Raw genomic sequence first — 14,020 nt, 5'->3', positions numbered from 1 at the left:
GTTGAGTGGATAAACGCCAGCTCTGGGCAGGTGGGTATGTTTAGGTTTGAATGTTTCTTATCTAGCTGATCTGAATAGTTAGCCTATCACAATTGTTCTCCCCATCCAGTTCAGCACGTATATATCTACCTGTAGTTTATCTTTCCACTGAGTCTTTAAATGCCAACCTGGATAAACGGGAAAATTAACAATTTAAGCCTTTATTTAACTACTCTGTTCAACTTAAATTTTTTTTGTATAGGTTTAAGTAGACATTTTTAAGAAGATTTAATGACATTTCCAAATACGCATGTTACATTGAAACTTCACCAGATATCCACCAACTGCTCACCACTCCTGAGAACAGATATGAAAACCAGTACAATGCACTCCACACTCTGCTTTTCAAAAGTTGGTACCCATTGAGTGACAGTAATGAAGTGGGTTATATGAGAAACCATTCAGTTTTTGTTTATAACTTTCAAATTAGAACAAATTGAGTTTATACCATCATTTAGCTGTCTAAACCCAACTTTTTATAAATATCACCAGATTACATCTACTCTATAGAGTTTGCTCTATGTACTTCGAGAACTATGGAAAAAGTTACACCACGGTTCATGCATGTGACCTTTCCGTTTTAAGAGCCAGAAAATGGGCAACACATTTAAGTACCCACAGTCCATCCACTTGAGGCAGAACACCAATTGGATAGAAGAAAGTTAGGCCCTGAGTTGAGGCAACTTTCTAGAGTGTTAACACTCTGGTAGCCAAACAAAACAACTAAACCCATTGTCAAATTCAACTCACAGCCACCGGGTAATAGAGTAGAACTACCCCTGTAGGATTTAACTTGGCTGAGTGTGGTTATAGTTCCGACTCATAGTGACCCTGTACAGGGTTTCCAAGACTATAAATCTTTACGGGAGGAGAAAGCCTCAGCTGTCTCTGGCAGAACAGCTGGTAGTTTCGAACTGCTGTCTCCATAGCAATTTAGATTGAAAAGTAAATTCAAAGGTAAAAGCAGGTCATAATCCAAAGTATCAATTGAAAAAAAAAACGAGTGGCTTCAGATCCACTTAATCAAAAGACTGAAACTTTAATTGAATCAGAATGACACCTGTCTGGGACCTGGGCAGTACTCTTTATAGCACCAATTCCTTTGGAGGGGGCATTTTCACAAGCTAGCTGAGATCCAGGTATCCCCAGACCTGTTCCAAGCACAGTCACATCCACATCAATGTCCAGGGACACTCAGGGCTCAGATTTCAGGTGAAGTACCACTTCTTCCACTACCCCTCAAGGCTCTCACAGCCAGCAAGTAACTCTTCCCTCCCATCCCCACCAAAGCCAGGAGTGCCTGTTTATAGCTCCTCTTTCTCTGCCCCCTTCTGCTGGAAAGCAGCCAGAATGTTCAAGCTCTTCTGGAGTTCCTCCTTCTTCCCGTCACTCATCTTGTTCTCAATCAGTTTGGTGATCCTTGTTATCTCTAGCGCTGGGAAGTTCTCACCTTGGTCTAAGACCTTCCCCATGACCTTCAGGTATTGCTCCGCCCACTTCTTCTGGGTCTCCTTCACATTGGTGAGGAGCTCCTTTCCCTGCTTCAACAGGGCCTTGCGTGCCTCCATGCCAGAGGCTCTGATGAACTCTCCAGCCAGGGCATCATAGGCAGACAGGCAACCAGGCATACCTAGGTACACTCCCTGCCCCTTTAGCCATCGCTGGATGGCTCCAACCTTAACTGTCCCAGTATACACAACTGGGTTCTCAAAGTCACCATCCCGGAAGAGGAAGAAGAATGGGTAGTTCTCTTTATCCAGCTTATATTTCTCGCTTAGCTCCATGTTCAGCTTGTCACCATAATCTGTGAACAGAAACCAGAGATAAGCAGGACCATGGTGGATTCAGCAGGAAATTGTTATGGGGTCTATCTGAGCTGAGGGGAAGAAGAACTTTGGCTGTGTAAGTGTTCAAAGTGAGGACTGCCCACAAATACTTTGGTTTGAATCCCTCTTCTGCCACTTCCTAGCCATGTGGCTTTTTAAGTCTATTAACCTCTCTGAACACTTTCACAATGTGCAAAATGGAATTATTCTGAATAAGTATTTACTATGTACCAGATACTGTTCTAGGTGCTGCAGATCTAGTTGTGATAGTGTCAAGCTCCCTGCCCTCAAGGAGCTTACTGTCAAAAGGTGAGAAGAGATACAATAAACAAATGAGCATAAGTGGTTCGTTTTATGATGAAAATACAATGTGGTGCTTGCCAGTGACAGGTAAGAAGGCCATTTCAGGTGGGCATAGCTGGAGCTTGGTGAGCAAGGGGAATTTGGGGGTAAGTAATGACTATGGTCTCTGCCAGACAAGGACGGCCAGGAGGGGGCAATGAGGGAACACAGGCCTGAGACCTGGCAGTTACCTGCTTAATACACAGTTGTGGTGGTGGTTAAGTGCTGTCAAGTCGGTTCCAACTTATAGTGACCCTGTACAGAGTTTTCAAGGTTTGGCTTATGGGTTTAAACTGCCAACCTTGTGGTTAGCAGTCCAGTGCTTATCCAACAACGCCATATCAGGACTCCTAATATGTGGTGGTGGTGTACTGTCGAGTTGGTTTTGACAACTGTATAGGGTTTCTGAGACTGTAAATCTTTATGGGAGTAGAAAGCCTCACCTTTCTCCTGCAGAGTGGCTGTGGATTTGAAATGCTGACCTTAACGGTGAGCAGTCCAACACATTAACCCCCTACATCACCAGCTGTTAATATTTGCTGTGTCTTCCCTAACTGGCAGTAGCAGTCCCAAGGGCGGAAACTATGAAGACTGGTTTCTTAAACCTGCCAGGGAGAAATAGCCAAGACCACCAATTGTTGGCTAGTAAGGTGGGGTTCCAATCTTAGTTTTGCAACTTCACAGCTGTGTAATATTGCAGAAGTTACTCAGAATCTGTTTCTTCATTTTAAAAATGGGGTTAATAGTGCCACAGTATTTCCTTTATAGTGTGAGAGATTAAAAACCAAAGAACCACCCAAGTACACTTAGCTGTGACCTGGCACACAACAAACATCTGATAAACGTTAGAAATTAGGAAGCTGAGCAGTGAGACGCCACCACACTTCACTCAGCTGTAGTTCTGGATGAGTTTCTCCAGCCCCATAGCCCTGGACTAGTCATTAAGGCTCCTGGAGTTTCACTTTTCCTCAAGGAAAACAAGACAATAATACATTTTACTTCTTAGGCAGGGCTTAAGTGAAGATTAAAACTGTGCCTGTTAAAATCTCTATGGACTATCAACCACTAAATAACTATTACCATTAAAGTCATTACTATGACTGAGAGTTGCTTTTGGATTAGTGCATTTGAATCAAAAGTCAAAACCCCAATAGTTGGGAAAAAATGGAAGGAAGCACTAACTCTGGAATCCTCCAGGAAATGTGACCCCCCTCTCCCCCCCCCCACCATAAAAATAAAACCCAGTGAGGAGAGCTTACCGTTCTTGCTGTAAATTTAATGTCGGGCTGAGGCGGGAGGGAAGGGATGAGCTGAGGTTTTGTACTCTAGATCTGCTCAGGTTAAGCTTGCCGTGGGTCTATAGTCTGTGAGACGGTGAAACACACCCCACATGGGTGGCTGGGATGGAGAGGCGCTGTGGAGTCTGCCTACACTAGAGGCAATTAGGAAACTCATTCCTAGCGTCCTCCCTCTGTGCCCTCCCCAGTCATCCTGGACTTGTCCATACCTGAGATCCCCACCTCTGCCACCAAGAGATCATCGCTGGAGGCCGAGTTTTCAGCCAGACGCTTGAACTCATCCTGCTTCTCACCGTAGGGATACTGGGTGTCGAACTTCACCAAGACGAACTTGCTTTTGGGAATGACCTGAGGGCGCATAGAGCTGAGCAAGTGGGGGGTTCCAGGGACCTTTGGGACTAGTTCCCCTTCCCAAGGGGCCCGTTTTAGAAACAGAGGGAACCAAGCCCAGGAGGGAGACAAACTCTCACAAACATATTCATTGACTCATTCATTGGTTATTTAAACAATTTACAGAGTATGTGCTATGTGCCAGGTACCCACTAGGTACTTGTGCACTCTAATCAAAAGACACAACTGTGGAATAAAGGCTGTGGCTGTACCCAGGTCTCCTGATGCAGTCACCCTTTCATTAAGGTAAAGGAGACCTTCTGTACCCACCAACCCAGAAAGCCTATCTCAGTAAACACTGACTCAGAAAGCTGACAAAAAATGTCTACAACAGAGCTAGCAACAGGGAGAAAGTTTTGGCTAGGGAGTCCAGAGTATGAACTCAACAATTTCAACAAGGCTGACAGGAAGTTACCAAGAAGCCAGGCTTGGGACAATATACCCTCCCTAGATCATGGTTCCCTTTGACTAGATCTTTGGATCCTAAACTGTCAGGGTCAAAGACTTTTTTTTTTTTCCAATGGTAAAATTTACAAAACAAAATTTACCATTTTAAAGTATGTAATTCAGTGGCAATCAGTACATACACAATGTTGTGCATTCATTATCACTACCTTGTTTCATAACATGTTCATCACTTTAAAAGGAAATCCCATACCCACTGAACAAGTCACTCTCCATGCTCGCCATTCAGCACCTATAAATTAACTTTCTGTCTTTATGGATTTGCCTATTCTGGATATTTCACGCAAACAGAATCATATAAAATGCGGTTCTTTGTGACTGGTTTCTTTAGCTTAGCATGTTTTCAAGGTACATCCATACTGAAGCATGAATCAGTATGTTGTTGTTCAAATCCACAAGCTGCTCCTCAGAACCTACACAAGACCTTGCAGTCTTGAGCATTATCCTGCAGTGCCACACCAGGACTCCGTGCGTCAGTATACAGTTCCTTTCTATGGCTGAGTAAGAGTCCCTGGGTTGTGCAAATGCTAAATTCACTCTGCTACTATCTGAAGAGGTGGAGGTTCAAGTCAACCCAAAAGGACCGGACAAAAGCCCTGGCAGTCTACTTCTGAAAAATGAGTCACTGGAAACTTTACAGAGTATAATTCTACTCCATTGCACGTGAGGTTGCTGCCATGAGTCACAGTCAACATGTTAACAACTGGCAGCAGTGGTGATGTAGAGATATACCATGTTTTGTTTTCCCAGGCATCAGTTACAGGTATCTGAGTTGTTTCTACCTTTTGTCTACTATGAATATTCATGTACAAGCCTTTGTTTGAACATACTTTCAAATCTTTTGGGTTATATCTAAGGGTAGAATTGCTAGGTCATGTTTAACTTGTTGAGGAACCGAAAGGACTTCCTCTTTATAGGTTCTACCCAACCTACAGATGTTATGTAAAAAAAAACGGCCTTTTGTAAATAATATTATCTCCTCCTCCTATAATTTTTAATGTAATCACAGTTTTATTTTGATGTGATCACTACCAGTTTTTGGTCCCAGTTTATCACTGTATCTACCCCCAGTCTACATAGATGCAGTATGAAGCAAAGAAATGTTATATTTGTTGAGTCCTTGTTTGTGTCCATTTGGTTTTAGGTTTTTAAAAATGCTTAACCTTCCAACAGTAACCGTTGAGGGAGAGGAGTCATCGGGACAGATCATCTTTAAATGCTCACTGACACCATGAAGTTTGAGCTCTGGGGGCCTAAACACAGAGAAGACATAAAATGTAAATCAGATCACATCCCTCTGGCCCAACTGGCCTCATTTTAGTTCACCACACCACACCACACCTGTTCTTAACTCAGGGCCGTTTCACTAAGTGTCCCTGAGGGCTGGAAGGTACTTTTTCCTGGGTCTTTCCGTGGCTGGCTCTTATTCACATCTTAATTCAAATGTCCCCTCCTCACAGAGAATCCTTCCTTCAATCGTATCATAATGCTTCATTACCAACATACTTTATCACATTACTCTGCTGTCTTTCCTTCACTGGACTGACCAATTAGTGAAATTATCTGTTGTCTGTCCCCTCTACTAGAATGTACATCTATGAGATAAGGACCTTGTCTGACCTGTTTTCTGTGTCCTTAACTACCCAACAATGCTTGGCAGATGCTCAGAAAATATTCGATGAATGAAACAAGTGTCCCACAGGGTTTGGTGACAGAGGCTGTATGACCTCAGGAATTTTTTTTTTTAAAGCACAGTATAGGCTCTACTCCAAAGGATCCTATACTCTTTTAAGTGCTGTCAAGCCAGTTCTGTCTCAGAGTGACCCTGTATGGATTTCCTGAGGTGTGGCTGGTGGGTTATCTTGCAGTAATCAGTCCAGTCCTTACCCTACAGTGCCACACCAGAACTCCATACTTGTATTTGTTGTTGTTAGTGCCATCAAGTTGGTTTCGACTCAGAACAACCCTGTTATTAAAAATCAGACAGTAGTCTAACACTGAAAAGGAACTGTGACCTCCACCTTGTACCTTTCACCATTCTTAGCAACCAGCATAAGGCAGAATGGTTTGAATGGCCAATCACTTGCATAATGAATTTTTTTGTATTTTAGTCCTCTACTCAGTCTGTATCTCATTGTTGTTATGTGCCATGGAGTCGGTTCCGACTCATAGTGACCTTGTACAGGGTTTCCGAGGCTGTAAATCTTTATGGGAGCAGAAAGCCTCATCTTTCTCCCACAGAACAACTGGTAGCTTCGAACTGCTGACCGTGAGATTAGCAGCCCGATTCGTAACCACTACGCTTTAGAAATCTTCATCCTTGAGAAATCAGCTCCCAGCACTACCTATATTTTGCTTCTTTAAAACAAACCAACAAAATCCAAATCTGTTGCTATCGATTCTGACTCAGCAACAGAGTAGAACTGCTCCACAGAGTAGAACTGCTCCACAGGTTTTCCAAGGCTGGAAATCTTTATGGAAGCCTACTGCCACATCTTTATCCTGTGGAGCGACTGGTGGGTTTGAAGCACTGACCTTTCAGTTCACATCAAGCCCTTAACCAGTGTGCTATCAGGGCTCCTTGCTTCTTTACAATGCAGATGAATTAATCGTTCATTCAGAAGAAAGTTACTGAGAGGCTATCTATATACCAGACAGAGTCCCAAGTGTTACAAACACAGCAATAAGCAAACCAGAAGGGACCACTTAGCATATGGAGCTGATGTTCTGGTAATGATGAAGTGCAAGAAACAACAAAAAAGGTTGGCAGTCACTGAAAGACACAGCACAGAAAGGCCTCTGAACAAGAGAACACTGGGAAACTCCCTTTTTGTTCAATGGTGATGGAAGAGCTCATGATTTAGAAATGAACACTTGTTCATTCAACACATTTATTTAGCTGATTAGGAAATACTGCTCATCTACAGAAAAGCACTGGACTGCTAGTTCAAACCTACCTGCCGTTCCATGGGAGAAAGATGAGGCTTTCCTGTCTCATAAAGATTTACAGCCTTGGAAATCCTATACAGGGTCACTATGAGCTGAACCAACTAGATGGCAGTGGTTCCTACAGGACAGGTAGTATGCTACGTTGTTCAGGCAATCCATGAAAAAAAACACAAGGTAATTCTTTCCAGGTATAAAGTATGGGTGACTGACAATAAATCAGTGAAAAGTGCTCTGCAGAGAAATTAAACAGTAATTTCATAGGCTTTAGACTGGGGAGAGAGGAGGGGTGAGAATCAGGGAAGGACTCTGAGGCGGTAACATTTAATCTAAGTCTGAATGATGAGAAGTAATCAGCCTTGCAAAGATTGGGGTAAAGAATGTTCTAGGCTCAATGAACAGCTAATGCAAAGGCCCTAAGGCAGTAATGAGCTATTGTTAAATGTCATAGAGTCAGTTCTGACTCATAGCAACCCTGTACAGAGTTTCTGAGGAGTGGTTGGTGGGTTTGAGTCACTGATCTTGAGGTTAGCAGCCCAGTGTTTAGACTATGTACAAGTCTCCAGTTATGAGCAAGGGATGTTAAAAGAACTTCCCCAGAAGGAAAGTTCGTATGGCCAGAGCAGAGGGGATAAGGGATAGAAAAGTTTGGAGATGGATGCAAAAGTCAGATCATGTAGGAACGGAGAACAGTCTGGAAGGTCCATGATGAGAAACTGGTAGACCAGTAAAGATGGAGAGGGGTGTGCTGATAAGGAAATACTGCCCATCTACAAGTACAGTGTTTCCCTCTGAGTCACAGTTGGTCTGTGATGTGATCCCTATGGGTGAAGTGGGTGTCAGGGTGTCATTTTGCCAATAAAGGTCCCAAAGCATAGGGTGTTGTGGGGTGCATCTGACAACCAGCCATACCTACAGTTTTAAATTCTTGAAACTGCACTTTGCATTAGCTACAGATGCCAAATCCACAACCGGGAACCCTTTTGAAAAGAGTTCAACACTTGAGAGACTTAGTGTTTCACTTCTTGGTTTCATTTCCCCACAAGGGGTACAAAATAAAACCAGGGGCTCTCTCAACACTTAGCTTAACCATCTCACAGGGAAGTTACAAGCTATTTGAATGGTGGAAAGGCTCTAGAATCCAATGAACTTCTCCATAACTATTGTTACATACTATTGTTTGTAAAATACAGTTAAAATACTTTGTTGACACCAACAGGTGCCCTACTTGGCAGGACTAAAGCTGACTCTATAAAGGAGACACAAAATATTTGCACATTGTTTGCAAATTGCAAAGCAGGCTCCAGTTCATTTCAAGGGAAGCAGGGCTCAGAAAAGCAAGATACCTAGTTTCCACCACGGCCTAAACTACAGCCAGGAGCCGGGTGTCGTGGGCCTCCAAGGGTCCTCAGGGACTCTGACTTGGAGCATGAGGAAGAGATCTCTTCCGGCACAGAACCTCTCCCCATTTATCAGGGGAAGGAGCACCTGGTTTCTGCTGCTCCAACTTTGCAGCTCTTTGGCAAAAGGGGAAATAAGAAAAAAATGCCGCAAAGGCAAGGGTGCGAGAGCACTCGGTAGTGTGTATGCCCTGCGGCCATGATAGGTCCCCAGCCCAAGGTCCGTCGTGCTCCTAGCAGGATAGGAAACTGTAGGATGGTCAGTATTGCACCGCTAAGGGCTCAGCTGCCTTCCGTACCCCTGTACCTCACAAGTGCGCGCTCCCCGAGGCGCTCCGGCTGCACCTGTGCGATGTCCCCCGTCCCCGTTACCTTGTAGAAAGTGATAGTATCCAGGGGAAGAGCACCCTTGGTGTGCAGGCCGCTGCTGCCATGCGGGGCAAAGAGGAGCAGGAGGCCCAGAAGAGGAAGCAGCGGGGAGAGAGGAGCCGCGCGAAGTACAGCATCAGCCATAACGCCGGATTTCGCTAACTAAAGGTAAAACGGTAGCTTAGAAACCCAGAGTCGGGACCCACGTGACTGGGAAAGCAAAGTACGCGCGCACACGTGTGTAGTCGGTGATACTCGCGCCCGCCCAGGGTGAGAAGGAGGGGTCAAGAGAAAATGGACGGAGAAGCGGAGCATCCGCGCATGCGCCCTCGGCGAGGTTTGCGTCATCCCAGGGTGAAAGGGCTAAGAGAAAAGGGGAAGGAAAACTGGGACTGGCGCGCACGCGCATTCGCTGAGGCTCACAAGGCTAAAGGCGGGAGGAGCAAGACATGCTCCCGTCATCCTCCGCGTGAGCAGAGGCGCGAAGAGCGCGTGTCGGTTCTTCGCATCTCGTATCTGGCTGTCCTGCCTCCCAGTCGGCGTGGATGGGATTCGCCATCGTTTCTTTCTGCCTTTGGTCCGTTAAGCAGTCGACTGGAAGTTGCTACTACCATCGGTTAGTCTGTCAGTCAAGTCTAACTGCTACCCGTTAGATTTTGCTACTCCTCTGACTTGAGGCCTATCATAACCCTCAGTCAGTCAGAATCTACTAACCCAAGTTGTTCCGCCAGACTTGGTTGTTAGTTAGCATGGCTGTCAGGGCCACACTGCCCTCTCTGTCTAATCTGACGAGTTGGGCCTACTTTGAGGTGAAACGAACTTTCCAGGCTTCACTTAAGCTGAAGAAACCCTAGGGTGCAAAGGTTAAAACTTGGCTGCTAACCAAAAGGTGGGCAATTTAAACCCACCCAGCAACCCTGTGGGAGAAAGACCTAGTGATCTCCTGAAAACCCTGTTGGCAGTTGTACGCTGCCACATGGGTGGGTAAATGGGGTCTCCATGAGTCGGAATCAACTTGTTGGTAGAGCCCAGCCATAGCCTATGTTCCAGGAAGGTTAAATATGTATATTTATATATAAATATGTTTATCTTTATATATTTAACCTTCCTGGAGCATAGAACAAATACATGTGTATAATACATTGTTAAGTGCTGTCTAGTTGGTTTTGACTCATAAGGACCCTGTACAGGATTTCCAAGGAGCAGACTGTGTGGTTCAGATCGACCTTGTGTTCCATTGCTTTATCCTACAGCACCTTGTTGAATCCTAATAATTCTATTAGAGATCTTTTTGTTCAGTGCATCATCTTATATTGTTAGTGTTAGGTGCCCTGAAGTCAGTTTCACCTCACAGCCACTTTAGGTACAACAGAACAAAACACTGCCACATCCTGCACAATCTTCACAAACGGTGCTATGTTTGAGCCCATTGTTGCAGGCACTGCCAGTCCATCTCATTGAGGGTGTTCCTCTTTTCCAGTGACCCTCTACCTTGCCAAACATGATAGATCCTGGTTTTGCTACTGGGCATCCAGAATTAATAAGTGAACAAAGGACAGAGCTCTGTGCTGAAGGACTCACAATATGGGGGGAAGAGGAGATACAGGACTAATATAAACAACTAGTGCAGTGTAATTGGTATGAAATACAGACTATCTTGGAGTATTATGAAAACACTAAAGGAGGCCCAGTCAGTTTTTCTCATCAGTGTCTGGGATAGTGATAGATAATAGATGCCTACTGAGCTGAATCTTGAAAAAAGAGAAGGCATTCATGGCAAAGAGCCAAAGGGCATTCCTAGCCAGGGGAAAAGGCATGTTGGGGAACTGGTTGAAATGAATCTTGTAAAAGTAAACTGTGACAGGTGCAAAAGGGTCTCACCAAATTGGAGAGTTAGGATTTTATGACGGGAGATTTTAACCAGAAGAGTGACATCAGATTTGTGTTTAAAACCATTACTTAAGAGTGAAGGAAGTAGATTGGGAAGTAGTAAGACCAAATGCAGTGATTCCAATTAGGGATTTTTTTCAGTAGTGTAGGTGAATAAGGTTAAGGTCTTTTAATAGTGGGGAAGAAGAGAAAAGGATGCAATTGAGAAATATTTATAGGGTAGAATTCACCTACAAATTGGATGTGAGCAATTGGATGTGAGAGACATTAAATTATATAATGCATGATAAAGGATTTAGCACCGTAATTAGTTACTGTATGTGTCTAATAAGTTGCGTGTATAAAACAATGCGGGGGAAGGTAGAATCCCCACTGAGTGGTTTTCATCCTGTCTAGGCTGGTCTGGTGAAAGGAGATGGGGACAAAACTATCATGATTCAATAGTGAGTAATTGTTATCATGACTAATTGCAATTGTAGCAATTGTAAAGGTTTTGTAGCAAAAAGGGGTGAATGGTTGATCTTACAGTCCAGGAGTGGAGGACCCTGGGACCATCAAGGGTCCCTTACCCAGAGAAGCAGTGACTCCAGAGATGGAGGCAGAGGTGATGACATGGAGAGATGGAGCAGCTGAGGACTCTAGACTCATGGAGGAAGAGGGGATATGTGCTGGTGGTCAGGGGGCAGGCTTGTCCCCTTTGGCTGTTTAAATGAATGTATATTCCAGAGTGTTTTGGTGCATATCCAAACACAAACAAACAAACAAAACAAAAACAGAATAGAAGCAAATACTGTTGAATGATGAAGCATGCAAGGGATTGTAATCATGCAATGAAACGAATACAATAGGATAATTGTAACACTGATGTTCCTCCATGTAAATGATCTATCACTCAATTCACAATAAAAACTTAAAAATAAAATGTCCACACTCCAGTTACATTAAAATGTTCGTCCACGTACATGGCTAATGACAACATTGAATGTGTACATGAAATGATTGTATTGAATAGACAAGTGACAATGAGTTATTTGGCAAATCATTTGCAAATCAGCAATGGTTCTGCCTGTGAAATAATCCACAACAGATTTGGATTTCAAAAAGTTTGTACGAGACGTGTACCGAAACAACTCATGGAAGAGCATAAACAGAAGCATTTGGACATCTGCAAACAAAATCTGGACCAATACTTGAAGAAAGGTAAATGTTTCTTTAAAAAAAATCATTACTGGTGATGAGATATGGATTCGTTACTACAAGCCTATGAATAAATGGCAGAGTATGAAATGGAAACATCCTCAATTGGCAACCAAGATCAAGTTCAAAAATCAGCCACCAGCTGGAAAACTGATGCTTAACGGTTTTCTGGGTTTCTCAAGGGTTAATATTAGACCACTACAGGGAAAAGGTTCAACAATCATCAGTGCTTATTACAGTGAGATGCTCACTGAAGAGTTGAAGCCTAAACTTCAGATTAAACACAGAAGACTGCTCTCCAAGGGTGTTGTAATCTTGCATGACAATGCATATCTGCATACCTCTGCCCATACTGTTGACTTTCTGTAGAAACTTTGTTTTGAAGTGTTAACGCATCCTCCCTATAGTCCTTATCTTGTCCATTGGAGTTTCACAAACTGTTTGGTCCCCTGAAAGCAGCCCTTCAAGGACAAAGATTCACCTCTGATGAAGAAGTGAAGACAGTGGCTTGCAGCTCAGCCTAAAACATTTTCTAACAAGGGAATACGAAAGCTTGTTGACAGATGGACAAAATGTATTGAAAAGCAAGGAGATTATATTTAAAAATGATTTATTTGCATTTCTAAAATTTTAAATAAAATAAATTTTGCAGCCAGAGTCTGTATCATTTTTTACTCACTCTAATAGTATCTAGGATCCAATTGTGGACAACCAGTTTGATTGGATAGAGGTTTTGAGAGGAGGAAGAGTACAATGTGTTTGTGTGTGTTTTGGGGAGAGTTCTGGAGTCAGCAAGCAAGGTTGTATTATGTGCATATCGCTTGTTGTTAATAAGTCTTCCTCCAATCCTGATGCCATGTTTTTCTTCATATAACCCAGTTTTTCAGATTATTTGCTCAGTATACCGGTTGAGTAAGTATGGTGAAAGAATACAACCTTGTCGCACATCTTTCTTAATTTTAAACCATTCAGTAGTCCCATGTTCTGTTTGAACAACTGCCTCTTGGTCCATGTACAGATTCCTCATGAGCACAATTAAGTGTTCATACTTCGCAGTGTTGTCCATAGCTTGTCATGATCCACACAATCAAAAGCCTTTGTTTAGTAAATAAAGCACAGGTAAACATCTTTCTGATATTCTCTGCTTTCAGCCAAGATCCATCGGACATCAGCAGTGATATCCCTCATTCTACGTCCTCTTATGAATCCAGCATGAACCTCTGGAAGTTCTCTGTCAGTGTATGCTTGCAGCCATTTCTGTATTACCTTTAGTAAAACTTTACTCACATGGGATATCAAAGATACTCTCCGGTGATGTTTGCATTCCATTTGGTCACCTCTCTTTGGAATGGTCACAAAAATGGCTATCTTCCAATCAGTCTGCTAGATAGTTGTCTTCCAAATATCTTGGTGTAGATGAATAAGTGCCTCCAGTGCCACCTCACTTTCTTGAAAGACTTCAATTTTGATTCCAGCAATTCCTGGAGCTTTGTTCTTTACCAATTCCTTCAATGCACCTTGGACTCTTCCTTCAGTATCATTGGCTATTGATCATATGTTACCTCTTGAAACAGTTGAATATCAACCATTTTCTTTTGGTACAGTGACTCTGTATTCCTTCCATCTTCTTTTGATGCTTTCCACATCATTCAATAATATGCCCAGAGAATAACGAAAAGTCGAAGCTTCCATTTTTTTCCTCAGTTCCCCAAGCTTGAGAAATGCTCAGCATGTTCCTCCTTTTTGGTGTTCTGACTCCAGATCTTTGCACATTTTGTTTTCATATTTGACTTGGATAAATTATATAGCTGTAATAAGTGGGTTAAAGCTATTTCTGTTAAAATGAATAGATATCCAT

The 14,020-nt window shown here is 43.1% G+C and overlaps 1 protein-coding gene across 2 annotated transcripts; it reads right to left on the bottom strand.

Moving 5' to 3' along the window:
- Positions 1-1,279: 1,279 nt before the first annotated feature.
- Positions 1,280-9,272, bottom strand: ERP29 (endoplasmic reticulum protein 29). Of its 2 annotated transcripts, XM_006870457.1 has the most exons (3): positions 9,079-9,272; positions 3,715-3,853; positions 1,280-1,843 (listed from the first exon to the last, which is right to left on the bottom strand). In XM_006870457.1, exons 1-3 carry the CDS (start codon positions 9,217-9,219, stop codon positions 1,344-1,346), a joined length of 780 nt encoding a protein of 259 aa, XP_006870519.1. In that variant the 5' UTR covers positions 9,220-9,272; the 3' UTR covers positions 1,280-1,343. The 2 variants fall into 2 exon arrangements, with proteins under 2 accessions (XP_006870519.1, XP_006870520.1); XM_006870458.1 differs by lacking the exon at positions 3,715-3,853 and having other exon boundaries at positions 1,826-1,843; positions 9,079-9,219.
- Between the last annotated feature and the right edge of the window lie 4,748 nt (positions 9,273-14,020).

Source organism: Chrysochloris asiatica, unplaced genomic scaffold, assembly GCF_000296735.1.
Source record: "Chrysochloris asiatica unplaced genomic scaffold, ChrAsi1.0 scaffold00142, whole genome shotgun sequence".
In the NCBI taxonomy this organism is placed as follows: Eukaryota; Metazoa; Chordata; class Mammalia; order Afrosoricida; family Chrysochloridae; genus Chrysochloris; species Chrysochloris asiatica.
The sequence above is the reverse complement of the archived record's forward strand: the minus strand, read 5'-3'. Positions and strand labels throughout refer to the sequence as shown.